The sequence below is a fragment of the Podarcis cretensis genome, assembly GCF_951804945.1.
Source record: "Podarcis cretensis genome assembly, chromosome: 13".
Classification (NCBI taxonomy): domain Eukaryota; kingdom Metazoa; phylum Chordata; class Lepidosauria; order Squamata; family Lacertidae; genus Podarcis; species Podarcis cretensis.
Genome location: NC_137182.1, coordinates 40,869,556 through 40,896,282, shown reverse-complemented (window position 1 = coordinate 40,896,282; position 26,727 = coordinate 40,869,556). Strand labels below are relative to the sequence as shown.

The window sequence follows — 26,727 nt, the reverse complement described above, 5'->3', positions numbered from 1 at the left end:
AACAACCAGGCTACGAGCAGCATCAATGGCCTACTTCCTCCTCCACTCTCATTTGGCATGATTTAGGGCAACTCATAATAATGAGAATCCAGCCTTTGGGGTAAAAAGAGAAATCCTTAGGGCTTTTAGTGCTGCTTAGAGCAACAATCAAATCTAGCTCAGTGTTCAATAGTTGCTAGCAAAGTGAGATACCACGCTTGGGTGGGGAAACCTCTGGGTATGACTGGTAGGGGCTACCTGTAGACCTTAGTGTCTTGGCATGGCTTATAGCAATGCAAAGTGAGAGGCACCAAAACATACTTTGTCCCAACTTCAAAGGAGTTCCGAAGTCTGTCATGCAGGTATCTTGGACCATTTGATTTTGCCCAACTCCCTGGCAGGTGTTAGCTTTTAAATGGGCATTTCTTAAGTTGCTCTCTGGGGTGTGGGATCATGCTTTGGAGAAAGGGCTTTGTCTGCTGGGCTATAAGTCTAGGACTTGTGCAGGAAGGATTAACGGTGGAGGCAGGAAAATGGAAAACCCACTTTCAATTTCAGGCAGCCACTCGCACTGGTTTATCACTCTGTCCCTAAAGCAAAAGGGTGAGGGAAGAGGGAGATGAAAATGAGGCTTTCATTTCTCTTCCAAAGCAAAAACACAGTTGACGCCAAAGTGTTTCACCTCCTGTAAAACCAGTGTCCTACTTCCATACCGTCACAATTGCTCTGGAGATGTGATGCTTTTGGGGGAATCTTGATCAAACAGTGTACAGTTTGGCTCCAAGTCTTGTTCCCTTTCATCTTTTAAAGGGCTACAAAAATTATACTCGTCCAGGGTGCCAGCCTCCCTTTCCCGGAGCTCCAGTTTTAATCTAATAGTGTCCTGCTTGCAACAGATGGGGCTAAACACCCAGGATTCGAGTGAGAAAGATTGTAGAGGTATTGTGCTTCCCTCCTCTTCCTCCTGCCCTCCTCCCCACCAGCCATCCAAAGACACACACGCACACACCGAGGAATCCAGAAGCACCAGTTTGGGGTTTAATTAACCAACCTGGGGAAGAAAAGGGGCACTGGACAAGTGCATTGCACCCTCCTCACTGCACCTTTCCGATCAGTTACAGAAGGAGGAAAGGGACCGGGAGGTGGAGAGGGTGCGGATACAGGTATAGAAAAGAGCAGTATAGTAAAAACTAGGGGAGGCGTGGGGGGAGGACAGGAGAAGAGGGAGAAGTCACTTTTAAAATCACAATCTCAAACCTTTTATAAATGTACAAAAAAACCTTTTCCCCCACCTGCTTGGGGCAGAATATATAAATATTTACACTGCCTGGCAGGGGGAGGTGCCCCAAGATACAGCCCTCCCCCTTCCCCTGAAAGCAGCTTTCCCATCAGTCCATTGAGGGAGAAGAACACACCCCAGAGCCATTTCAGCCCAGCAGGAATACTGGAAGCAGACACAAAACCTGTTAGGAAGAGGGATCTGGGAAGAAACCGGGACCCGAAACCGGGGGCACACCAGCCCCTCGACTCCTGCCCTCCCTCCGCCACAAACACCTCTAAAACAGAGACATCACACCCCATATCTCTTAAGCCCCAACCTGAGCTTGGAAGAGGTTCCAACTATTCATAGCTGAAGGAGGCGAAAGTCCTTCTGGGAGGGGTGGCTGGGTGCTCCTCAGGTTAAGGCAGCAGGAAGCTGCACTCTTATCCCTGCCTGACAGGAAGGGGATGGGGGGCTCGGTTTCTCTGCCCAGGGCTCACGCTGACCCCACCAGTCCACTGGAGACAAGGGAAGCTGCTTGATACAGGTGCACACATGTCCCAGAGCACCATTATCTGGAGTCCCGGTCCTTGTAGGCTGCCAGTTCCCGGATGTCAGGAGCACGGCGGGGGGAGCAGGGCCGAGCATTCGAAGCAGGGATGAGAGGCGGGGGGGCGCTCAGCAGTCCTACAGCGGCAGCAGCCGCGGCGGCAGCCGCAGCAGGGGTGGCTTTTGCCAGTAGCCCGTTTGGATGGCGGGGATAGGCCATGAGGCTGGGGTGGGGTGGGGGCGCCAGGCCATATAACCGGGCCCGTTCGTAGTCCTCGGCGGCAGTGGCGGCAGGCGACGGGGTCTCCAGGTAGCGGGGCAGGCGCTGTAGCGGGTGCAGCTCCAGCCCCCGGTGATAGGGCTCGCGCCAGGCTTCGAGCGCAGCATAGGAGGCAGCTGAGGGCGGGGCAGCAACCAGGTATGGGGAGACGCTTCCGCCAGTTCCAGTCTGGGGTCTCTCAAACACAGCCAGCGTCCCCAGGGGGTGGGAAACATGCAGGGTGCTGTGGAAGGGAGGCCCCGTGCGCAGCGCCCCCTCGAAGCCCGTCAACTCAGGCTCCTCCTTGACCTTCACTTCCTTCTTCAGAGGCAGCTCTGGGTAAGGGGAGCGGGAGGCGTGGCCTGAACCTGCCGGACTTCCGTAGCGATGCTCACGCTCTGCTGGGATGTGTGACCGGCCTGGGGGCTCCTCGTGAGCCAATGCTAGGTTCTTTGGGGTGGGAGTAGCTGGAGAGGCACGCAGTGGATGGCGCGAGAAGAGGGCATCTCTGAAACACATACACAGGCAAAAGAAAGTTTGTGTTGGGGGTAGGAAAAAGTCACTCTCCACAACCTGGTACTGTCAGCCAGCCGTATGCAGACCCCTTAGTTGTCATACTGGGCTGGCCCAACTGCCTCTTACTCCACCCATACCTATAGAGTCCCAAAGAACAGCAACTGCCCTCCCTCTCCTGAATACTGTGGAACCTTGGTTTTCGAGCATCTCAGAAGCAGAACAATTCAGAACCTGAACACCGAAAACCTGGAAGTAATTGCTTCCGTTTTTGAATGCGCATCGGTTAGTCGAACGGCTTCCACTGCAAGTTTTTCCATGTTTTTAATGGGTTTTGCAGACTGCCCATTGATCCTCGGTTTTCGAACGTTTCAGAAGTCAAACCGTCTTCTGAAATGGATTACGTTCAAAAACAGAGGTTCCACTGTATCAAACTCCATTCACTCTTCATCCAGGAACAGCCTTGACCCCCTTGTCATCACCTCTGCGTTCCGCCTCTTACCTGTCCTTTTCATCCTTGATCACTGGCCCTTCTGGCTTCTCGCTCTCCTTCTCGTGCTGGGTTCCTCCACGCTCAGCCCCATCTCCAGCCCCACCTTTGGGCCAGGCTGGGGCGGTGGGAAAGGAAGGGGGTGTGCGGTGTAAGCGGTTCCATGCCTCATGGGGGCTAGGGAAGGATGGAGCTCCGGGACTGTCCTTCTGCCCAAAGACAGCACTCGAGTCTGGGAGGGGAAAGAAGAAAGATTGGACCTGGCACATCAGAAAACACTGCTGTCCCCGTGGCACCTTTGCAGCGGGGTCCTCAAAAGCCCCAGGCAGATGGGCTCACCCAGGGAAGAAGTGTGGGGCAACTAGGTCCCCAAGTTGGAATAAGAATATAAAAAGAGCCTGCTGGATCAAGCCAATGGCAAACCTAGTCCAGCATCCTGTTCTCACACGGGCCAACCAGACACCTGTGGGAAACCAGCAAGCAGGAAGTGAGCACAAGACCACTCTCCCTTCTGTGGCTTCTAGCAACTGGTATTTAGAAGCATTACTGCCTCCGACTATGGAGGTAGAGCTTAGCCATCATGTCTAGAGCACTGATGAACACTGCACCATGGTGAAAAGAGCATAAATAAGAGCTCGTGCATGCAATCATTCAGAAATAGCCCCCTCCCAAATGCTGCTAGTGAATTGGGGGGGGGGGGGGAATGCATCACACATATGAATGATTTCTCACAACCAAAACTTTCTGCATGAAGGAAGCCAGCATACCAAGGACACAGGTTCTAACTTGGGCTTCTCCTAATGTTTGAGTTTCCTAAGGGCAGACTTTGTCTCCCTATTCCACTCCTGCCCCAACCCAGGTATTGCCCCATTTGCTTTTCTGAAAGTTTAGATCAGTCCTAACAGCTTCAAGTTTGCAAGGAAGAAGTGTAAAGCCTTAGCCTTGAAATGACAGCCAGGTGGTAGGAGCACCACAAATGGAGGCAAAGGGAGGAACTTCAAAAGCTTTGGCTCAATGGAAAAAGTCCTGAAACTTAGCCTCTGAGAGGGGACACAGAAATTGGCAGAAGGAAGAGGGTGGGATCCATAGCTCCTGGGTTTTCCTTCCAGCTCTGAGAGGGAAACAATGGAATGTGGGTGAACAAGGGGAGAGCAAAAAAAGCCCAAAACTTAGAACCCAGGATTTTCTGTCTCCAGTTCTTCATAATGGGGCTGCAAAGGCTGGGATGGGTTTCCTGGGTTACTTCTCCAGCTGTAAGAGTAGAGGGTGGAGTAAGAGGAAAGGAAAGAGTCCTGTGTTCAAATCCCTGTCTGTAAGTCAGCCTAGAGAACACCATTCTGGCCCCATTAATTACAGATTTTATGCCCCCTAACCCCCAAATAATACTCACTGAAAGATGGGTTGCCCAGGCCCCCAAAAGCCCCATTGGAGAGCGCACCGAGGGAGGCAAAACTGGGGGGCCTGCCAAAGGGATCTGGAAAAGAGGCGAGCAGAGGAGTGAACAATCGTATGGAAGATGCTGGGTCCTGCCCCACCAGCCCTGGCATTTTGGTGCGCCAGCTCTTACCAATGTGGGGGCTGGGGCTGAGGAAGGAGCCATGAGGGGTGCCGGCAGGACCAAATGATGTGCCACTGCCTGGGTGGTGGATGGCACCTGCAGGACAGAAGCATGAAGAAAAGTTAATGGTCGAGATGCTGGGATTGACAAAAGGGGGTGCACCTCAAGGTTACTGACATGATTTAACATATTTATAGTCTGCCTTTTCCATAAGTTGGGATCAAAGCAGCTTCGAACATTAAAAAATATCATTACAATATACTAAGTAGTAAAAACAAACTAGTTAAAAACAATAGTGAAAATCGATTAGAACCCATTTCAAACCAGCAGTTAAAATGTAGTTTGCCCTGACAGTGGCAAAGTGATCAGCATTGTCTGCACCTTAGCCTGTTTGAATGGGAACATCTTCGCCTGCTGGCAGAAGGATACAAAGAAGGAACCAAGCTAAATTCTCTTGGGAGGGAATTCCACAATATAGGAGCAGCCAAAGAAAAGGCTCTCCCTCACGTCACCACCAACTGTGCTTCTGATGTTGATGGGACTGAGAAGGTGCTCCCCTGAGGATCTCAACATCTGGGTTGGTTAATACAAGGAGATACAATCTTTCAGGTAGAGGATGCTGGGCTCCCAAAAACATAAGCTGGAGTTAGAGTCCCTTGTCACTACCAATAATCTAAGCAGCATGTAATCTTTTTTACTGTCTTTTTTAGCTGCCTTGACGCAATCATATAAATGGCAGGGCACACCTGTTCACATTTCACAGGCAGGGCTACCTGGGGGGGGGGGGAAACCACCCTTGAAATCCTGCACACTGGGTCCCTCAAAAAGCTCACTATCATTACTGGCATAGTTCTAGGGGAGCCTCCAAATACCATAGAAGGGAAAGAGTGTCCACAGAGTTTGCATGAGACCCAGAAATCTGGTAGGCTGGGTTATAGAGTGCCCTCAGCCTTTTAAGAATCAAGCGCCAAGGGCCTTCTGGCGGTTCCCTTGCTACGAGAAGTCAAGTTGCAGGGAACCAGGCAGAGGGCCTTCTTGGTAGTGGCACCCACCCTGTGGAACGCCCTCCCATTAGATGTCAAAGAAATAAACAACTACCTGACATTCAGAAGACATCTGAAGGCAGCCCTGTTCAGGGAAGCTTTTAATGTTTAACAGACCACTGTATTTTAATATTTTGTTGGAAGCCGCCCAGAGTGGCTGGGGGAACCCAGCCAGATGGGCGGGGTATAAATAATAACTTATTATTATTATTATTATTATTATTATTATTATTATTAAACTGCAGGATGGGGAGTAAGGCACTGACCTGAGGCTGTGAAGAGAGTGGCTGGGCGTGCCAGCTCCTGGCTGTGAGGCAGGCTGCCAAAGGCTCCCGTCCCAGGCAAACCGGTGAGAAGGTCGTTCCGGAAGTCCAATTTCTGGGGGTCACCCTGCACCAGCTGAGAGGAAATAAAGGATACAGAGGCCCCCCTTGAGCAACCAGGCCTGGCACGCTATTCACAGCAGCCTCCGCAGCCCACTCTTTGGCAGGGACACCTCCTGCTCCTGCCCAGCCCCAGGCTCTGGTCTTGCGGTTCCCGTTTACCCGCCTCCTATCCCAGACTCACAGACCCCGCCTTGCATCCAGGGTCCAGCACAGACATCAGAAGAGCAGAATGGGAGAGGTTTCTCCCGTTGCTTGCAGCGACCCTCTGGCGGCTACCAGCAGGAGCTGCGCCACACCCCATCACTGTACGCAGGCGGAGGGGGGAGGTGGCGCAGGCCCACCCTACCTTCATCTTCTCCTGGTGCCGCAGGATCATATATGCTACACGGACGTGCATGGCGCACCACTTCCCGGGCTTCTACGAGAGAGGGGGGAACCATCAGCTCTGTACGTTATGTCCCTGCTGGGCCAGGCACAAGCTGCCCTACACCCTGACTTGAGTCCCTCTCCCCACCGCCGCCCCCTGTGGGGTCAGCCATCGCTAGTCCTTGCTACCCCGAGCAGCCACCCCACTGCACCGTGTCCAGGAGGGGTCCCAGGGTTACTCACTCTTAGCGTCGGCCTGAAGGGATCGGTGAGCTGAAAGGAGACAGAAAAGCCAAGTGGGGGGTTAGTCATCCTTTCCACACTGCCCCGCCCCCTATACAGATGGCACACTCACCTGAGTGCCTTTCTGGGACAAGGTAGGTGGGACAGCCCCCAGCCGGGATGGCAGGTCAGGGTTAGTGCTCTGGGGAAGAAACAGTGGGTCAGGAGGAGACAGGCTGCTGAGGAGAACTCTCCTCTCTCCACATTCAGATCCCTCTCCCAAGCACACAGAGAATCGTGCAATCCTCTTGGCAGAGGTCAGAAATCCATTCTTGCACTCCGCCTTCTCTGTTTTCCACATAGAATCCTGGCTCTCCAACCCAGCTGTTGAGGAGCTCTGGCTCCCAGCCTCCCTGTCCACCTCAGGGCGAGGGGAGAATGCCACTCCATGCAGGCCATGCAGGACACACACACACACAGGCATGCTCTCCAAATCACGAGGGATGCTCCCCTCGGCCCCACTTCTTTCCCAGAGCCAGCAGATGAACCCAAGAGTCCAAGCACCTGCTCTTCATGCTCAAAAGCTTTGGGGCTCCACTTCTCCCCAGTAACCCTGGCTCCCCGCATCCCCATACTCTGCTCCCCCAACTCTTCACATAGATTCCCCAGGAGTCCTGGCCCTCCGCCCTCCCTGCTAAAAATCCACCAGGAGGTTGGGGAGGGGGAACCCAGGAGCCCTGAATTCTAGAACTTCCCCCCTTCCAAGATAAAAAGAACAGAAAAGCCCATTTGTCTACTATGTCTGGAGGCTTCACCTTAGGTTGGAACGCCCCCTGCAGGGAGCCAAAAGTCACAGCGGGAGGCAGGACCGGGGAGATCCCCGACACGGTTGGGGGGAAGGCGGCATAAAACTGGAAGAAGAAGAGAAAGCAATGGAAGCGCCACCCAGAGAAAACCAAGGCGGGAAGGGAAAGAAGGGGGGTGTTTGCTCCTTCCTCAGGACACACAACTCTCAGAGCTTCCTTGGGTCCCCCTGCCAACAGGTCAACCCCCTGGGCGCTCCCTACTCCAAGAAAGCCGCACTTACATTGTGCCGCAGGAGCCCATCCATCTTGCCTGGGTATTTCTCATACTGCAAGAGAGAGGAAGAGAGAGGCACAAGCGAGAAGTGAGAAAACTCTGAGGGGAGAATCCCATCCTGCGCATCATCTCAGCTCTCACCGACAAGCTCAGTCCTACACTAGGGAGGGGATGCAGCAACCTGGGGCCATGGTTCCCAATGCCCACCCTCCCTTTCTCCCAGCAATCTTACCAGGACTACACTCACCATGGCTGGACTGGCTGTGGGCACCATGCCTGGTGGGAAAGGGGTGAAGTGCTGGTGGGTGTGCTGGTGGGTGTGCTGGTGCTGGTGGTTGTGTTGGTGGAACTGGAAGGCCAGCGGGCGGATGGCAGCAGCCCCCATGTCGGTGCCGCCTTGGGCCGTGAGGAAGCGCGAACTCAGGTCTTGGCGGATTAGTTCTTGTTCTGGGGAGGTAGAAGATCAAGTCACCCGACAGCAAGTTTCTTGGGGTGTGGAGCCAGCAAGGAAAGGAAGCGAGCATGGAAAAGATTTGACACTCACCCACCCCAAATCACCTCACCCGTACAACTCACTAGAGCCACAGAGCCCTGCCCTACAGAAACTCCCAGTTTTTCTGGAAGTGCTTCTCTAGGCTAGACCCCAGATTTTTCCTCTTCTTGCCAAGGCTTTCTGCCAATAAGCATTACACCTTCGAAGCTGGCACTGCTACACTCAAGTGAAACCCTTCGTATATCTGCCCTGGCAGTTATTTTCCTCCTCCCCTGCCCCAACTTCCAGCCTTTCCTTTCTGCTTCATGTTGCCCTTGTATATCTACACATTTCTTTCTCCCCAGCCCCAACCGCCGCCACCACAAGGGCTACAATTTTTTTTTTTTACACAGAGTTCTCTGGATTCTAAAGTTATCATAAAACATGAAAAATATGACAGTAACCTTCTATTTCCTTAGCCTATGCCCCACTTTCTCACCCCTTCTCATTTCTACATAGCCCCTGACCATCTTCCCCAAGACCACAGACCACACTCAGCCACACCCCTCCCGCCAAGTCCCTCTTACCAGATATGGCAGCGGCTGCAGCTGGGTGCCCGGCAACTTGAAGCAGCGGGGGTGGCGGTGGGAGGCCAGGCGAGGGGGTGAACATGCCTGGGTGGTGGTGGGAAGGGGGCCGAAGGGTGGGCGGAAAGGCGTGGGGAGGCAGGGCCAGCGAGGGGGTGGAGGGCCGGTGAGGGAGCTGAGAGGAAGAGGGGGAGCATGGAGGGAGAATGGGCTTGGGGTGAGCTGCGCCGCGGCTGCACCTGAAAAAGGGAGAGAAAAATAAATTTGGAGTGGGGAAGTCAGGAAGAGACAGAGTAACGATGGAAGCCAGAAGAGCACAGAAGCACTAAAGAGAGCACTGAACTTGGACCCAGGAGGCTTGGGTTCAAATCTCAACTCAGCAATGGATTCAATTGGGGGGGGAGTAGGGGGGCTCGAATACAAGGTTTGCCCAACCAGAAGTCCCTAGTCAGCAAAAAGGAAACAACAACAACAGGCCTCACTGGGCTGTTGCGAAGACAAGCCAGAGATAGAGGGTCTTCTATTCGAAGTAATCCTACATAAAGGATTACTCATTATAGGTGTTTAGGCTGCCAAGTCAAGCTGGGACACATCTGCACTTTAATATTGCCAAATCGATTATCTTCCAAGTGAGTGCAGTAATGTCAGTTGCAAAGAAAGAATAAAACGTTTTCTGTAATAAAAAATGAGGATAAATGGCAACACTCAAGGAGAAAAAAAATGAGTAAGAGAAGGAGAGAAAATGTGGGGGTGAGTGCAGCCAACATGCACTGAGTAGTCACAAAATGGGGCCCAGGAAGTCCCAGTTCAAATCTTGCCTCTGCCAAAGGTGGCCTTCGGCAAGCATCTCTCTCTCCCCCATCAGCTCCAGTCAACCCAGTTGCAATATGCAATATAGGGATGAATATAAGGATGCCAATACTGACCTACTTTATAGAGATGTAAATAGTGATTTGAAAATAAAAAACCCTTATGAGTGCTCTACAAAGTGTTATTATTAATAAGACACAAAGGATAGAAGGGAAACTGCTTGAAGGGGACAAGGAGGAGGATGACGAGTGACGGGTCAAAGGCAGGGGGAAGCAAAGGGAGAGGGGACAAAAAATGGAGAGGAAGACGAGTAAGAGGGACATGAAAAAGCTTGAAATAGAGGGAAGAGGGAAAGCAAGAATGAGAAACAGAGAGAGAAAGTGCACTGGGACTCACCCTCCGGTGCTGAGATCCAGCCCTACAGCGTATGGCGCTTGCGTCTGACTGGCAAAGGGCGGTACCTTCATGTGCAGCTGGCTCTGGGTGAGGTTGTGGGGGACGGCTCCCCCCTGAGGCATCGGAGGCAGCTGTCCTTTGGGTTGGGGTGTCCCGCGAACAGCATTAGGCGTCTGAGCCCTTGTCCTGGTGGGAGGTGGGGCGGGAGGACTGGGGGGCAAGGCCTGAGCTGGAGCGGGGGCTGCGGCTGCCTGAGAAGGGGGCTCCTTGGGCAGGAAAGGCACTAGCAGGGGGTCCCGATCGGCCTCATAATTACGCTCCTGGCTCCGCTCCAGGCCAGAGACTTTAGGGATCACAGAGAGTTTGGCTTCACAGCTCCCATTTAATGCACCAATGGGTCCCGAGGCTGCTGGGGGCAGAAACAGAAAGAAAAAAACAGAGGTTGAGAGTACCAGGTGAGTAGACTTTGAACTGTTGGTTCAATCCTTGCTGAGTCATAGACTCCCTGGCTCGGCAAATCAGCCCTATGTCCTGTTGAGCAGGAGAGGGGCTGTGTCACAATCTATTTCAAAGAATCCTTTTGGGGGTGGAGGAAGGAACTATTCTTAAGCAATTGGACCCTAAAAACTCTAGGAAACAGCAAACACAAAGGGAGCAGAAAACACACCTGGAGAGGAGGCCCACCTGGTCACAGTACTTCAAGCACTTAGCATGAATAGATATTAGGTGTTGCTATTACTCAAAAAGCTTACATTAGCTTTCAAAAACAGAAACAATCCAGTGCAGCTTATCTGCTCCCAGCACACCACAGGAAATGTGATGAGGCAGAGGAAAGGAAACTCAGTGCAAGTGACTCCTACCAGAATACCATGCTGTTTATTAAGAGTCTTTCTGGCACCTTGGTGTTTGGACAAGAGCGCAGTCTCAGTGATGCTAATAGGAATATGGTTGTGAATATACATTAAAGGAAGCTAGACTATTTGTCCATCTAGGCCAGTATTTTCTACTCTGACCAGCAGCCCCCACCCTGTGCACTCAAACCCACCTTTGCTGGTTGAGACAGTGAATGACTGTTCGAGGTCATCAACGGAGGCCTACAGAGACAAGAAAAACAGGCCACTCATTATTTAGTCAAGACAATTCAGCACAAAATATGCACCATCTCAAATTGTTTTGAGGCCAACTTGAAAAGCAGTCAGGAAGCTTCTGAAGGAAACAAATGATGTTTCTTTCTGAAGCAAGCAATGGAAGTAGCTTGTCATGCAAATAAGGACAGATTTGCTACTTCTAGTCACTACATCTACAGTTGGTGCAGAACACAGTTGCTTTCCTTCCAAAAGGAACAGGCCTCTAGGAAATTATTATGCTAGTGTTGACAAATGCTGGCCTCCTACACCCTTCCAGGTAAATTCAAGGTGCTCATTTTGACCTGCTGCCCTTATATACCAAGATAGGTCACTGTATTCTGCAAAAGTGTCCCCTTGAAGTCCCTAACACATCAGAAGCTTGCTCCATGGTAACTCTGAGAGAGATATGGCAGCTGCTCACTATTTGTACTTTCTGGAAAGCAATTTATGACATTTGTTTTGACAAGCTTTTCCAGCCAGGTGAAAAGGTATTTATTCCATATTGGTTTTAAACATACCTTTTGTTGTTTTGTGTACAGGTTTCAAAGCTATTTTTAGCTGTTTTTATGTAAATTGTCTTGAGACTCATGTGGAAGACAAATCATTAATAAAATAAGATAAATAAAGGCCCAATGTCTGCACATTTCCCACAGCACCTTAACACCACATGTGGTTCAAGTATTCAGAACACCAACATTTGCGTGGGATGAGAAATATGGAGAATTGGATCCCATGTGGCTCAGCATGCAGAGAAACTGGACCTTGGCGTTTTCCAAATTGCTGGGTCCATTTTGCAATATCTGCCCTGCTCCAAAACTCCCATACAAGTGTCAAGTGATGTGGCAGTCACAAGTGAAGCCTGGCAAATTACAGGACCAGGGTGGGGTCAATGCCTACCTGCTCCTCTGGGTCACTTTCTGTATCACACTGCAAAAGGAGAATGAAAGAAAGAAGGAAGTCCGTCAGTACAGCAAACTGGAAATGCTCCTCAGTGGCACACACACACCCCACCACAATGCTGGTCAGCAGCAGGCTCTGCAGAAGACTTATGGTAGGATTTTATGGCACATGGAAAGACTGATATTCTGATACCCCAAACCCATGGACCACCCAAGGCCTCAGAGGGGAACAGAATCAAATGCAAATAACTCATGCAGGCAGGCATCATTGCAAAGAAGCACGACTGAATCCATCAGAGATTAAGGAAGAAGCCTTGGTGCCTTCTCACTCTCCAAGGGACCAGCATCTCTCATGGTTTAGCACCGAGTGGAGAGGATTAGTTACAGATCTCCTGGAGGCCATTTACAACACACACACACACACACACACACCCCTTGCTCCAGTTCACAGGTGGGAAAGGATGCCAAGGAAATAATGTTTGGGAAGCTAAAACAGTGCCCTGTGAAGCTGTGTGCAGCCAGGGCTCACCACTAATGAAAACTAAAGCCCAAACCAAGAGAGCAGGGGTGTGGGAGAGGAATGCTTATACATTGCCCACTTACTATATATCCAGTTTCCAGGTAGGATTGGAGAGAAGGCTGGAAAAAGAAAATAAAGGTTGGCCGGGGGTGGGGGCAGAGAGAGGAAAATAAAGAAAGATAGATTAGACTCAGAAGGATAGGAGGCTGTTAATCCCAAAGATTTTTTTAAAAATCCCAAAGATAAAAAATTAAGAGAAAGCATCCTTGTTTTGTCAGGAGAGTAATAAGATTTTAAGAGCAATACTGAAAATAAAAGAAAAATGTGTCCTCCTTAGAATCCCATGCTGAGTATTCCACAAAGATGAATGCTACACACAGACACAATTTGGCTGCATTCAGATGATCATCTCAGCTTAAAAAGCTGAGATATGAACGAGTCTCTTTCCTCCTCATGCAGTCACTTCACTCCTCCCTTTGTGCAAATGAACAAGACAGGAAGATCAGTTAACTATAATATCCCATGATGGCCAAACCAGGAAATTATAGTTAATAACTTCCAAAACAACTCAAGTATTAAACCAACTTTAAATCCTGGTTTCATAGCCTAGATTTTTCAGAAGCCATTGACCAGCATTTCCTAGTTCAGATGCAACGTGAAACTATGGTTAGCCAATACTTCCTGGCTTGTTTTCCAGCTTGAGGAAAGGAAGAAGCCAGGCACCTGAATGCAGATGCACAGGACTCATTCATATATCAGTTTATATGATTGTCCAAACATGCCCACCGCTCCACTATTTGCTCTAAATTTATTAGGCATTTTGAGGATTCCAAAAGCAATTCTGCTGGGCTTGGATTTGTCTCCCTCCTCAAATCAAATTATTAGTAATATTTCCAACCGTGTCGATGCAGCGTCATTGCTGATGTCACCAAAACTCATCTGCCATTTGGAGATTCAACAACACAACAGAAAGCCCTCTAATAAATAAACCACAAGCCCTCCTGTGGAGGGAGTCCCACTTTCTGAGGGCAACTTTGCTCCTGCTCTGTTGCTGTCAGCTAGCAGACGTGCTGAGTTTCAACCTGTCTCAGGGCTATACCCTAGTACTTTGAATCCTTTATTTTTAATCCTTTTCTACAGGAAAAATATGGTAATTTAACAGCAAAGGAAAGCTATGCTGCACAAGCTCAAATAAACTCTGCTTTACAGATTTAGTGGCTTGGCCCAGGCAGGATGCTATGTTCTGGTTCACATTAAGCTCTCTGTTTCCCTTATGTCCTGAATTCGCAATTAGCCTTAGTATTCAAGATCTGAAGAACGTTTTCATGTAATCTCATTGAATTCTAGCAGCTTTTCATTTTGCCTCTTGCTCAACCCATATTTTTAACATAATGCCATACTCAGAAAGAGAAAAAAATTCACCAGACATACAGCACTATAGACCAAGTTATTCAGCACTATAGAGTTTAGTTGCTGCTATAGGCTTGCCTTTTTGCACAACAAAACCTAGCAAATTTCAAGCATGTGTATAAAAAAAAGTTATTTGATAACAGAATCCTGTTGGTAACATGTCCTAGACCAGCCACAACCGATACTAATTGACGTCCATTCTCCCCCAACCCAACAAGTCACCCAATTAGCTGCCTAAGAGATTTAAACTTAAGCCTGCAAAATGGGGGGAGCATATAAAAGCAGGCTTGACAGCAGGCAACACAATAAAAAGCAGTTTCCAACCCCTTAGCCACGGGTCTCACCTCTTTGTGCCGCTTCTTAGTACGCTTCCTCACTGCTCTGTCCCGGCTGCGACCCTTCTCTGAGCTCCCATCCTCATCCTCAGGCTCAGAGTTGTTCCCCTCTCCCCGTTTTCTCTTTCCAGAATGCTTCATCCGAAGCTCCAGCCGCTCCGGGGTCTTCAAGGTAGCATCCTTCTGTGGGAAGGTGACAAGGCAGGTGTGCATTAAAACTATATTGAGCACAGAAAAGCTCAGGAATCCCTAAGCTAACCCCAGATGGATGTTGGGATGTATTTCAGCTCCCTAGAGGCAACCATAAAATAATGATGATGATGATAATAATAACAATAATAATAATAATAATAATAATAATAATAATAATAATAATATAGTAATAGCAATGATAGTAATAATAATAAATGGGAAGGTGGGAATAATTATGTGTGTTAATTACTTGATCATTTGTACCAGGCTGACTGGACTCAGAAAAAACATACACCCCTTCTTACATTAGTGTGCGGATATAGTAGAAATTTATACTTCTACACAAACACAAACCATGGAAAATTAAGAGATCAAAGTGTATATCCAGTATATCCAGAGTTGGTGTGGTGTATACTGGGCTTTGATCAAGAAGAGCTGAACTCCCATTTCTGCTCAACTTTGGGTCAAGTCACTGCCTCTCACTCTTGTAACTGTATGAGAAGAGTTAATGGGGAGCTACGTACATCACCCTGAGTTCTTTGAAAGAAGGATGGGATAAAAATGTGATAAATTATAACCATATGCTAAGCATTATGAGAATAGAGCCAGACTGAGAGCCAACATGGTGTAGTGGCAGAGTGTTGAACCAGCACAGAGGGTCTCAGTTTAAATTTCTGCTCAGCTATAAAGCCTCACTGGTTGACCTTGGGCCCATCTCTCTTATTTAAATTTTAATTTAAAATATTTCCAGTCCACATTTAATCAAAAGTCAACCAAAACAGCAGCCAATGCAGAGATACAATATCTCAATACCTACTCCAAGCACTGCTACTCTAAAAATGACTGCATGAATAAATGTGTCTGCAGCTGATGATGAAACCTAAAAAGAGACACTGCCACCCATCAATGAGAAGGAAGGGTATTCCACCAATGGAGTGTCACTGCAGAGAAGGTCTTCTTCCATCTTGCTTCATAAGAAGACTGCCCTTAAAGGCAACCCAGAAACTTCAAACACAGTGGGCAGATTACTGGCTGGAGCTCCATTTAGATCTTGCACAATCCCTGTCTGAAAGCAGCTGCACTGGTTGCCAGTTCATTTTCGGAACCAATTCATGGTGCTCACGTTAATATTTAAAACCCTTAACTTAAGCCCCAAATATTGGAAAGACTGCCTCCTTCTCTACAGAATCTCTCAGATGTTAAGGTCAAGAGAGGGACCATCTTGGTAGTTCTACTACCCTCAGAAACTGGTGGTGGTGGTCCAGGAGAGAGCAACTTTTGAACTCTGGAATTTCTTCCCCACAAAGGTGCATCTGGCAACTTCATTATATAGTTTTTGTCATAAGCTGAAGATGCACCTCTTCACCCTGACATTTAATAGTTTCAAATGTTGTATTTTAAACTTCTGTGACCCATCCTGGGACTTCAGGATGAAGGTCGGGGATATATCAAAATAATAACTATGCCTGGCAACACACAACAACAAGGGTGTCCCTGAGGATCTTAGCCTGACCAGATGTGCAGGGTAAGATTATCTAATCTAATCAAATCAAATCTTATCTATCTATCTATAGATTTAAACAATTTATACACTGCTTAACTACAATAGTCTCTCTAAGGAGGTTACAAAGATACACTACAAAACATAAAAATCAGATAAAACTATAAAATGAAACATCATTTAAAATAGTGTAGGGGGGTAGAACCAAGTATACCATGAGTTCCTTGGAAAAATGGTGAGATAAAAATGTAATTTAGTCAATCTTCTAAATCCAAACAAAATGAAGCTAGCCATACCACACGCCACTGTAACCAGCAGCAATTGATAAAATTTTCTGAAAAGCTCAACAAACACACAACATTTGCCTCGCCTGGTCAGTTGCATCTGGAATGCTGCATTTGCACAGCACAGTCCAAGAAGTCTGTCTTGTCAACAGACATTCACCTGGCCACTATGGGAAATGAAAGTCACCTTCAGTGCATTGGGGAGAGCTGATAACTTAGGGAAGATCGGCTTAGCTCAAGAGAGATGCCAACAAACAGGAAAGGCCTCAGAGGAAGATAAGAAGTTTGGGACTATATCCAGAGAAAACAGCCAGTCTCAGGGTGGCAGAGTGTCAGACCAAGGCATGCTCTTCCACCCCTGCGGTTTTCTGTGGCTGTGGAGTGAATAGTTCTTAGCAATGCACTGGATTCCTTTGGAGTTTGGCAAAGGCACCTGTGTTCACGCCCAGCTCCTCACCCAGTCCTGTCAAGCTGGAAAGGCAGGTGAAGCCAGTCCAGCCTGGAGCATTCCTGTGTTTAGCAGATCCTCCTTTGCTGCTTCAGCAAGTGAAGCAGCTATGTTTTGCATGTCACCTGAGAGATACACATCGGCACCTACGGAAGTCACATAATCCCACACCCACCAAGGTATGCAGAGTTTATTAGACCACATCCCAATCCTAGAAATATTCATGAAAAAGGGACCATAACTTCAACACACTAAGAAACTCACAGCAAAACCACACTGATTGGAGCTTACTAAAGCCTCCTTTGCTTTATGTCTCATACTATACCTTTGCATATGTAAGGGGCACTTATACTAAGGCAGACAATGGGTTCATTTAGCCAGTACTACTAGGGATCTAACTCAAGTTTTTATATACAAATTACCAGCTCAGAGCTATGGTTGCTCCCTTTAGTCAATAACCATTTTATCTTATTTCAAGTGCTGAAGACTCCTCTGACAGCAGCTCATCTCCCCCTCTTTCTTCCTCCTCCAGCCTCTCACAAAAGGGTATTTCTTCTCACAACAATTTACCAGAAAACAGACCTGCTCCCCCCCTTTCTCCCACATGCCAATCAGTTTAATTTGAGGGATCCATATGGTTCCCTATTTGAGATGATTGACAAGACAGGAGACCGTCTTGCTCCCTTTTATATCACCACTGGCTTCTGCTTGTAGAACAAACTAAAGTTCAAACAACCAGTCTGCCTTTGTCCTGTGCTAGATGGCTTGAACACTACCAATCATAGCTTTAAGTTCTTCTGCTCTTATAAGGGACTTCTAGGGATCTCCCATCCAAGAGACCAATCAGGGACCCACATCTGTTTAATTTCAGCTATTATCTGAAAGCAACTCAGATTGTCCACTAGATCCATCACTGTCACTTGACTTGGGAATCCCATGCTGACAAAAGGGAGAGGGGAGAGGGCGGAGGGGAACAACAACCTGCTGCACTTAAAATATACTAGTATTTACATATGTTTTTACTCCTATTCTCCAAGCACACCCTGTCCTAGCTGACTTCTTCCCGTGGAGTCTCAGAAGCAGAAGCCAGTGTCTTTTCTGAATTATGGGGACAAGAGAATCCAAGGTTCTCCCTCTTTCTTCTTCTTTTCTGTATCACAGCTCTAAGGGGCCTGCAGAACTAAAATCACTCCCAGCCAACCTCAGCACCCAGACTGTACAAAGGCCCGTGAGACCCCACAGATAGAGATTGGGACACTTCCTCACCTCAAGTGCCTCAAGGCTGACAAAGCTGGCAATGGCAAAGCCATCAATGAGATCCTCCTCCTCCTCTTCCTCCTCCTCATCGCGGCTGCAGGATGATCCAGAGGGTCTCTTCCGCCGCCGCCGCAGGGGCCGCCGCCTTCGACGCTGCTGCTGCTGCAGGGAGCGGCCTTTTCCAGGTGCCACAGGAGCAGGTGGGGAGGGGCCTTCACTGTCCGATCCTGAAGATGAAGATGACGAGAGGCCACGACGAGACCCATCCCCAGGACGGCCTCCCCGGCGGCGAGTGCAGCGGCTCTCACGGTCCCGCCGTGAGCAACGCCGCTGCCTCCGTGTTCGGCTACTGCTGCCTCCTCCCCCACTCCAGCATGGGGCAGGAGCTGCCGCTGTTCCTTCCATGGTTCCCCCCTTGAGGTACAGAGAATGTGTCGTGTTGTGTCCTGTGGATACTGCAGACATGCAAGGAGGTGGGGGGGGGACACTCTTCACCCTTCCCCAGCCAGTTGCATTGCAGCTGCTCTCAACTGAGCCCTTGTTCTTCCACAGATGCCACTTGGAAAAGCAAGAACGAGGCTCTTCTTTTCCGTAAAAAAAGGGGTTTTGTATTTCGTGGCCAAAACAAAAAATCCTTGGCCTTTACACCTTACAGTTGTCAGCAACCTTTCCTTGATTTACATTTAGAGAGCCCACACAAGAGGATCCTCTTTGCTCTGGGAAAGTCAAAGCAACTCTCCTTTCATTCAAGTTTAATTCCCTCTCAAGTGACAGGGATGGCAACTTCTGTTTTTTTCTGCTTGTTTTTGGTCTTTGTCTTAAAGGCAAGACCATTAAATTAAAAAGAATTAAATACTTTCAACATAGAACTCTAAGAAGCGGAAGGTAATCCAGTAACTTTTTCTTCCTTTACATAAAATCAGCCCCTGCCAGCGCACAGAGATCTCTCTAACATGGAGCCTCTTGTTTGGGTGAGGAAGGAAATCTGTCAAAACACCCTTGCCTTGGACAAGGGTTTTACATCCCTCCAACTGTGACACAGTGTGCCTTTAAATATATATATATATATTTGTTTGTTTGTAAAACCCAATTTTAAAACAAACCCCAGCGCATGGCAACTTTCTTGCAGGTTGAAGGAAGCCTTTGCTTTAAGTGCCTATCTGTGTGGTTTTTTTCCCCCCGAAGATGAACCGCGAAACTGTCACTTTCGACTTTCCCTCAGGGGAATTGGGGGTTCGCCCCCGACGGAGCTGCCAGCCTGGGCAGCCTCCCCTTTAAGACTGCGGAGGTGGCTCCTGCCAACAATGGCAAGCGGCTTCCGCCCAGAGGGCAACTCTCACTTCCTCCGCTCGGCCGAGGGCTCCCCGCGAGGGAAGCGGCTCCGCGGGGCCATCTCTTCTTCCTCTTCTGCTTTCCCGGGAAGCGACACCTTCCTCCTCCTCCTCGCGAACCTCCGTCCGTGAAGAAGAGGCCTCCCGGATTCCTCCCACAGGGTGTGACCTTGCCTTTAAGGGTCCGGATCTCTGTCTCTCAATTTCCCCTTTAAGAGTGTTCGATTTTGAGTCCGCCACACATTTCCTGCCAAAGCATGGCCTCCCCTTTAAGAATGTGGATTTAAAGTTCTCCCTTGTCAGGCACCGACTCTCCCAACGACCGGAATGAAAAGCCCTCCAAGCATTTCTCTTTCCTCCTTGTCAGCTTGCGCTGCCCTTTAAGGATCCAGCGTTCAAGGTCCTCCGGGGAAACCCAAATTTCACCTTTGAGGGCCACCCCTCCCTCTCAGCCACAATGAGGGCCCGAGAAGAACTCCCCTTTAAGAGGGCCGGGCTCCCTTTAAATCCATTGACAGGCGCTGGCGGTTGGGGGGGGTTGTTGTCCTCCGGCTGAAAGTGCCCCCTCTTCTCGCGGCCCCCCCAAGCTGTCCCTTTAAGAGCGCCGGCCGTTGAGGGGGCTTTTCAACTCACCCCACCTTTTCGCCTCCGTCCAGGCTCGCGGCAAGCGGCCCCGCGAGCCCCTGGCGCTGATTGGCTGCGAGGCTGGTACCCTCCGCTATCGTCGCGGCCCCCCCACAGCTGATTGGCCGAAGCGGTGAGGTGAGTAAGGATGGGGGAGGGGTGGCTGGCTGGCTGGCAGGGTCCGGCTGCAGGGAGGGAGGCCGGCAGGCGGGCTGGCGTGGCGCTCCCGTCCCCCTCGCGCCTGGGTGGGGGGCCCTTTCGGCTGGCCGTCCTTTGCCCCCTCCCCGCTCCGTCTCCGCGGCTGCCCCCCGACTCTCCCTCTCCCTCTAGCAGCCTCTGCCGGATCCCCTTCGTCTCTGCGCACGGCACGCAACTCCTCCCACAGCGTCATATCCCTCCGCCCTCTGCGTTGATGGAACCATTTAAAAAATCCCTCCGCTGGAAAAAGAAAAGGAAATAGTCCCTTCGGTTAGCCTCTGTTTCCGCCCACCCGCCCCTTGGAGACTGTTCGAGGTGGAGGGTGTTCCCTTAAACCAACACCCCCGCCTTCAGAGTCACTTCCGTCCTCCGCAGGGTGACGTCATGGTTTCACGGAGACAAACGTGATGCAATGATGTCATACTTTCTTCGCAGCAACCTCGCACGGTGATGTTATAACGCCAGCGCGTGATGTCATAGGGCTCGGCGCCACACGCCTCTGCTGTAGCAGACCCTTGAGGACGAAGGCGAACTTGATGACGTCACAACACTACCATGTGATGCCATCCTTCCGTAAGGGAACTGTTACTTTCCAAGCTCCCGCATAAAGTAGTACTTTTGAACCCTTCATTCAGTAGAGGATTGTCTGCGTTGTCTGCCAGAACTGCTCTGGGATTTTTTACAGGGGTATCTCTCAGCCTTGATACTATTCCACTAACAATAGCCCTGCACTGAATTTCAAAAAGCATTTGTTAGAAAAAATTGTTATCCACTTTGGTCTGATGAAAGTAGCTGAAACTATGATGAATCAGATATGATCAATCCTTCTGCATTGTTCTTTTTTCAGAATTCAACGTATTTATTTATAATAGTTAAGACTTTGATCAAGGAATACATTCTACATTAGTACTTTGACAGAAGTTTATATTGCACTGTGACTGTAAAGAATTAGAAATGGGGGGGGGCGCATTATCAACAACCTGATTTAGAGTTTAATTAAAAACTGGAGCTTGCTCAAAGGAAGACCTCCAGTACAGTGAGGGGGAAGGAAATCAAGTCCAATTAGAAAAATAGGTAGGTATGCAGAGGAGGGTTAGTTTAAGAAGAAATAGAGCAGCAACTTTTGAATTTTTGAATTGCTATTACATAGCGCAAATTCATTTCCTGTCATTCAGGGTAGATCCAAACTAACAGCTTCAAATTACAAGAAAGGATATTTCAATTAAACATTATAAAGAACTTACTGATGATATGAGCTGTTTTAACCACAGTGGATGGAGCAGTCACAGATTTTGTCTATCAGCTGACTAAATGTGTTTTGAGGTCCCTTCTATTATTCTAGATGCATACTTGTGTTTAGATAACCTAGGTCTTTGTAGTCCTTTTGCTTTATACCTTGAAGACAAAGTCACTGAACTCTGGAAGGACTTCGTTGTTGCAGTCTGTTGAGATGCCCAATGCCATGCATGTCTAAACTGGTGTTGTAGGATCAATTTCAGCTGATGTGGCCTGACGATGTGGGCAGGGTGCTTGCAGCAATGAGTCTAACTACCGTATGTGCTCTCTTGCTCCTTGCCCTCATTTGCTAATAAAAACTAGCAGAAAATATGTGAGTGGGCGGGTTCAGAATGTAGTTAATGCATGTCTGTTTAAGAGGGTGGTCTCCAGTGTTCTCAACAAGGCAAGGGCACCCTGGACCATCTGATGCAGAGTAACTACCAACCAGTTGTGTATTATTAGTAAGGTGCCTAGAGAAGGTTATAGCATAACAACTGCAGGCATTCCTCTCCCCAACACTAGAACTTGTGGATATCCAAAGAAGCTGAATATTAAAACTTTATTCTCAGACCCTGCAGTCACTGAAGCCCTTATTTGTATGTCTTCTGCACAAGAGGTCCAGAGGGTGGCAACACAAGAATGGGCCTTTTTTACAGTGGTTTCCCATTTGTGAAATGCTCTCCTCGGGGAGGCTTGCTTGGCACCTTCATTACATATCTTCAGGCAACAGGAAAAAACTTTCCTCTATAATCAGGCCTTTGGCCTTTTAACTATTTGTGGCCTTTTAGAAGTGGATGGGATGTTTTTAATGTATTCCCTTTTCCTCTTGGTTTTAATGTATGTATGTGGGGTCTTCTCTTGTTTGGTTGTAAGTTGCTTTGAGTTGCCCTGGGCAAGATAAAGCAATTAACAAAGTCACCAAACAATGATGACAAATGGAAATACTTCTTCACACAGCACATAAACTATGGAATTCGCTCCCATAAGAGGAATTCAGTTTCCCATTATGAGACTGAATCAGCCTTGGTGGCCCCGATGGAGGACTTCTACTGAGAGCAAGGCACAGGGAGTATAACCATTCTCCTTCTTCTGAAGCTCTTGGTGGTTTTTTATATCATTGACCATGGCATTCTCCTGGACCAACTCTTGTGAGCTGGGTATTGGAGGCACTGCACTGCAGTGGTTCTGATCCTATCTGCAAGTTTAGATCCAGAGAGTAGCAGTTGAAAAGACACTCATTGGTGCCACAGTGGTTTTACAAAGCACCACTTTATCACCAATTTCTTTTTACCATACGTATAAAGTTGCTAGGAATTTTGAACGGGATGTCATCAGTATGCCAACATTCCGCTCTACTTCTTTAATACTGTACATCTGATTCAGGTTAGGCTGTACACACGCTGGACCAGTGGGCTGAATGAATCGCAGTAAGACCAAGGACTGTGGTTGAGTGGTTCCCAAGTCCAGGAGGCAAATTGTCTGTTCCAGACTCTCCCTTGGGTGGTTTGCATCTTGAAGGTGCTCCTGGATCCATGTGGTCTCAATGGCCAGGAGCTCCATCTATAAACCTTTGTCTGGGAGGACAATTCCTGGATTGGGATAGCTTGGCCACTGTGTGTCAGATGTTTGTAAGCTCAACATTATACAATACAGTGATGCATCCTAGGCAAGGCTTTGATTGGGTTTGGCCGAGCAGCTGGGACTACTAAGGGTACCACATTCTGCTTGCCTTGTTTCTTCTACAAGAGGGCATTTAATGTGTCTGCACCTAGGTTCTGTAACTCCCTATTACCATGAAACAAACACCACAAGTACTTTGTTTCAGATGCCCACTTAAGCCTCTTCTGCTTGCTTTTCCAATGCGTTGTTCAGCCAATAATTTATTGCGTATCACCATCCAGATGTTGGCATAAGTTTTGTGTGCTCTTTTATGGGTATGTTCACAGCCCAGGTCCTTTGTATACTGTGCAATATTAAAACCTGTAAATTAATAAAAGCAGGCAGGACTGAGAGGAAGAGAAGTCTGAGATACACAGCGGAGCAAAGGTTAGCAAAAAATGCAACCATCCCCACCCAGGAAAGCACCTGAGGGCAAGGCCTGCCAGATGACCCTGTAGCAAAGGTAATAAAAAAATACTGAACAGAAGCAAAAGTACAGAATGAACGTAGCCAAACTTAAGCCTTGAAGAAAGAGTTTGTTTCACCCACAGCAGTATGGAGGGAGGGTGTACCATGTTTATTTAACAAGTTTTATATAGCATCAAAACCTCTAAGCAGTTTACATAACTATAGACAGGGGGACCTTTCTCCTGATGCACATGTGGAGCAGAATAACTTTTGTCAGGGCTTCAGAGTCTTGCAAACTTTGACCAGAGCCTAGTGTACTGGGATAAAAGCTGATCAATAAATCCTAAGTAGTCAACTAACAAGAAAAGGCATTTTCCAGTAGACAAACGGACCAAAGAAAGGCCTGCGAGAGTGAATAGGATGGAAATGTCTCCACTCCCACGCAAAACCTGTTAATTTGATAAAATGAGATGTTACTGTTGCAATACTAACCATGAGGAATCAATCAGACACACTGTCTTTTCCTGTAACGAATGACGGAGTGAATTTCACCAATGTCAACTCTAGACTATGGTAGTTTTGAAGGTGAACGTACCACCTCAAAACAGATTTTAAACTGGGCACAGCTACTGAATTTGCACAAAATGCACCCCCAACTTCACAAATCCACATATTTTGTTAATTGCTGTAGCTTCTTATACATGTACAATTGTAGTACAACCGGGTGCAGTTCACTCAACTTCTTTCTTGCCATTTGATCCCGCATCACAGCAATTTTGCTTTTTGCCATAGCCAATGCACCTACCACCATTCCTGGTAGGAGGCAACATTGGCTGGGGAAATTAATTTATTGTGGCAATGATATATGATCCGCCGCTTGCTATGGATTTTCATTTTCTGGTCGCTATGCCCTTGTTCCAAGGGAAAATTATCTATTGCGGTCTCCCTTAAAGCTGCATTCAGGGTCCCACCAAGGCCAGTTAAGGAGCAACTGGCAATATGTGGTTTTTTCCTCCCCCCAAGATACAAAGTTTATTAGAAATATAGATTAATAAAAAATGAAAACCAAAAACACATAATTCCTAACAAAACAGTTGATTCAAGCTAGGAACACCCAGAGGCCTTGATCCAGAGATGCAAAGGCATTCTCTCAGGATTCCCAGCCGCCCATCCACTGTCTGTGCTTAAACAGGTGGACACGTCCCCATTGCCCAGCCTATTGCTACATCGTCTCTTCCTCCACATCCCTGTGCCATAACAAAAACCTGTTCCTGCTGATTATTTCACACAGTCCCTTTTTTCTTTCTCCTTCCCATCCAACAGGCATGTCGGTTCTGCATTCCTATTTGGTTTGATGGCGGTGGCCGCTCCAGAAAAGGCAACTAGGCCCTCACTTGGCTAGGCCCATCCCTTGCTGGCCTAAGTCTCTAACAGAAGGCACAACAGCGCTGGGTGCTCCTCCCATGCACGGCACTGATGGTCTGACTGGGCGCAGGAGGAAGAGTGCAGAGGGCGGGCAACTCTGGGGCACCACAAACATTCTTCCCCTTCCACTTGCGAGCCAAAGAGCCAAGCAAATGGGGACTCGTGCAGTGCCAGAGCAGGCAGCATGTTGGCTGGGCCAGGTGGCACAGATAGGCACCCAGGCACTATTTTCAAAGCAGCAGAGCTTGTAGCTTGGAGACTGATCAAGGGAGGAGGAGGAGGAGGCAACAGGCACAGAAGGCTGGTTTGATGGGAAACTGGAGAATAAACAGCACCACAGGAGAAACTTGGAGTGGTATTGGTGACTTTGGTAGAGTTTTTTTAAAAAAACAACAACAACACCAGCAACCTCTTTTGCTAGTTAAACAGAGGAAGTGGTCTTGGGCTCCTCGGGGTGCTGCCCTTCCCTCTAGCCTCTGCTCAGATCTCAGCATTCTTCTCCCTCAAACAGGGCATCCAGTTCAGCCAGCCGCTGCTGCAGCTTCTCCTCCAGCTCTGGACTCTGGGGCTTCTTTACCCTCCGCCCTCCTGCTGCCCTGCGACTCCTTCGGGAGTGGGCTTTGCGCTGCTTGCGAGGGAGGCCTCCCTCCTGGAACTCCATGGCCCGCTTCAGCTTGCGCTGGCTGGTGAAAATGAGCGCTCCGTTGCGTTCCAGAGGCACCTCAAAGATGGTCTCAAATGACCTGCAGGGGTAGAAAGGAAGAGGTGGGACACCAGGAAAAAAGGAGACAACCTCTCAGACTCCACTAACCAAGCCTAGCAGTATAAAAAGCATAAACAAATGCAGACTAACTACAAAACTGCTGACATTTTGTAGCTGGAACGAACAATGCAACGGTTAAGGTCACCACGCTCTGCCATTATGCAGTCTGGTTTTAAGGCATGTGTCAAAATTGGGATGTTTAGGCAACATGTGGCACACAAAAAAAGCACCAAAGAGGTTTGGAGGGTGGAAGGAATGAGAAGTCACAGAACATGTTCTGGCACCTTCGTAGAGAACTCAGGACAACTCCCAGCCCAAGGTCCCCTTTGCATTCAGAGCTTTCGGCATTCACTGCTCATGTCAAGTATTTGCTCCATCCATCTTAAGAACTTGAAACTTCTAAATTAAAAGCAGCACTTCTCAGGAAAGTAGATAAAATTCTGAGGGCTGCAACAAGTATTAACAGGAGCAGAAAGATGGTGCAGCAGCGACCATGAAGTACAGCACGGGGACTGAGAGATTTATCAATTCCAAGGGCCATTGACAAAACATATCATAAGGTAGAGGACCACAGTTCATCCACTTATTTGCATATTGCTTTCAGGATACGGGGCAGATGTTAAAACTGTAAGTGGTTGGCATTTCACTTGTGTTCTATTTACCGCTGGTCCAGTCAGGCTACAAAAGAACAAGAGTTTGCAGTGAAATCCAGAGTGCTCTTTTGCTTGTTCCAATAGCACCAGTTTCTCTTGAAACTGCATTTCCCCCGTTTCAACTGAGGTTTTAAGCCAAACCACTTGGTGCTACAGGACCAGCAGGGCCATTTCATTTCATTTCTTAAGTTTGTACACCACCCTTCATCTCAGGGCGATCCACAACAAAAGTGGACCTTGACAGCTAGATGGGACAGCCCGCCTACCAATCACTTGACATGGTGACGGACAGGCAGGTTGTCCCACCTGCCTGTTAAATATGGCCCATCAGTTGCCGTCAAGTTAGGATCTGGCCCACTAAGTGAAAAAGGTTCTCTGACCCTGGTTTAGGTGCAGCAATGGTCACCAAATGGGAGATCTTTAAAAGGGGATTATGAAGTTCAT

At 48.4% G+C, this 26,727-nt stretch overlaps 2 protein-coding genes and 1 long non-coding RNA gene across 15 annotated transcripts in view; 1 reads left to right on the top strand and 2 right to left on the bottom strand.

The window, feature by feature from the left end:
- Nucleotides 1-995: 995 nt before the first annotated feature.
- FBRS (fibrosin) lies at nucleotides 996-20,207 on the bottom strand. 7 transcript variants are annotated; one of them, XM_079951345.1, is made up of 18 exons: nucleotides 17,954-20,205; nucleotides 14,272-14,445; nucleotides 12,601-12,636; nucleotides 11,996-12,025; nucleotides 11,017-11,065; nucleotides 9,972-10,380; nucleotides 8,766-9,004; nucleotides 7,954-8,153; nucleotides 7,714-7,758; nucleotides 7,442-7,537; nucleotides 6,760-6,828; nucleotides 6,648-6,677; nucleotides 6,385-6,456; nucleotides 5,919-6,051; nucleotides 4,619-4,705; nucleotides 4,442-4,525; nucleotides 3,064-3,283; nucleotides 996-2,556 (listed from the first exon to the last, which is right to left on the bottom strand). In XM_079951345.1, exons 1-18 carry the CDS (start codon nucleotides 18,407-18,409, stop codon nucleotides 1,812-1,814), a joined length of 3,174 nt encoding a protein of 1,057 aa, XP_079807471.1. In that variant the 5' UTR covers nucleotides 18,410-20,205; the 3' UTR covers nucleotides 996-1,811. The 7 variants fall into 7 exon arrangements, with proteins under 7 accessions (XP_079807471.1, XP_079807472.1, XP_079807467.1 ...); XM_079951346.1 differs by having other exon boundaries at nucleotides 9,972-10,377; XM_079951341.1 differs by having other exon boundaries at nucleotides 4,442-4,705.
- An 848-nt stretch (nucleotides 20,208-21,055) lies between these two features.
- On the top strand, nucleotides 21,056-23,967 carry LOC307201883. The gene is made up of 2 exons (XR_013832772.1): nucleotides 21,056-21,171; nucleotides 23,373-23,967. It is a non-coding gene; the product is annotated as an uncharacterized lncRNA (long non-coding RNA).
- Nucleotides 23,591-26,727, bottom strand: part of PRR14 (proline rich 14) — a 46,767-nt gene continuing 43,630 nt past the window's right edge. For all 7 annotated transcript variants that reach the window (XM_079951351.1, XM_079951356.1, XM_079951350.1 and 4 more), the window contains one exon: nucleotides 23,591-25,610. In XM_079951351.1, the coding sequence (XP_079807477.1) occupies nucleotides 25,355-25,610 (256 nt within the window). In that variant the 3' untranslated portion in view covers nucleotides 23,591-25,354. The remainder of the gene's footprint in view (nucleotides 25,611-26,727) is intronic.

Coding starts and splice junctions, on each gene's coding strand:
- FBRS (XM_079951341.1), bottom strand. CDS start 18,409: ATGTCTGCAGTATCCACAGGACACAACACGACACATTCTCTGTACCTC. Junction 14,446..17,953: donor TCAGCCTTGAGGCACTTGAG/GTGAGGAAGTGT, acceptor ACCTTCCCACAG/AAGGATGCTACCTTGAAGAC. Junction 6,052..6,384: donor GGCACCAGGAGAAGATGAAG/GTAGGGTGGGCC, acceptor ATTTCCTCTCAG/CTGGTGCAGGGTGACCCCCA.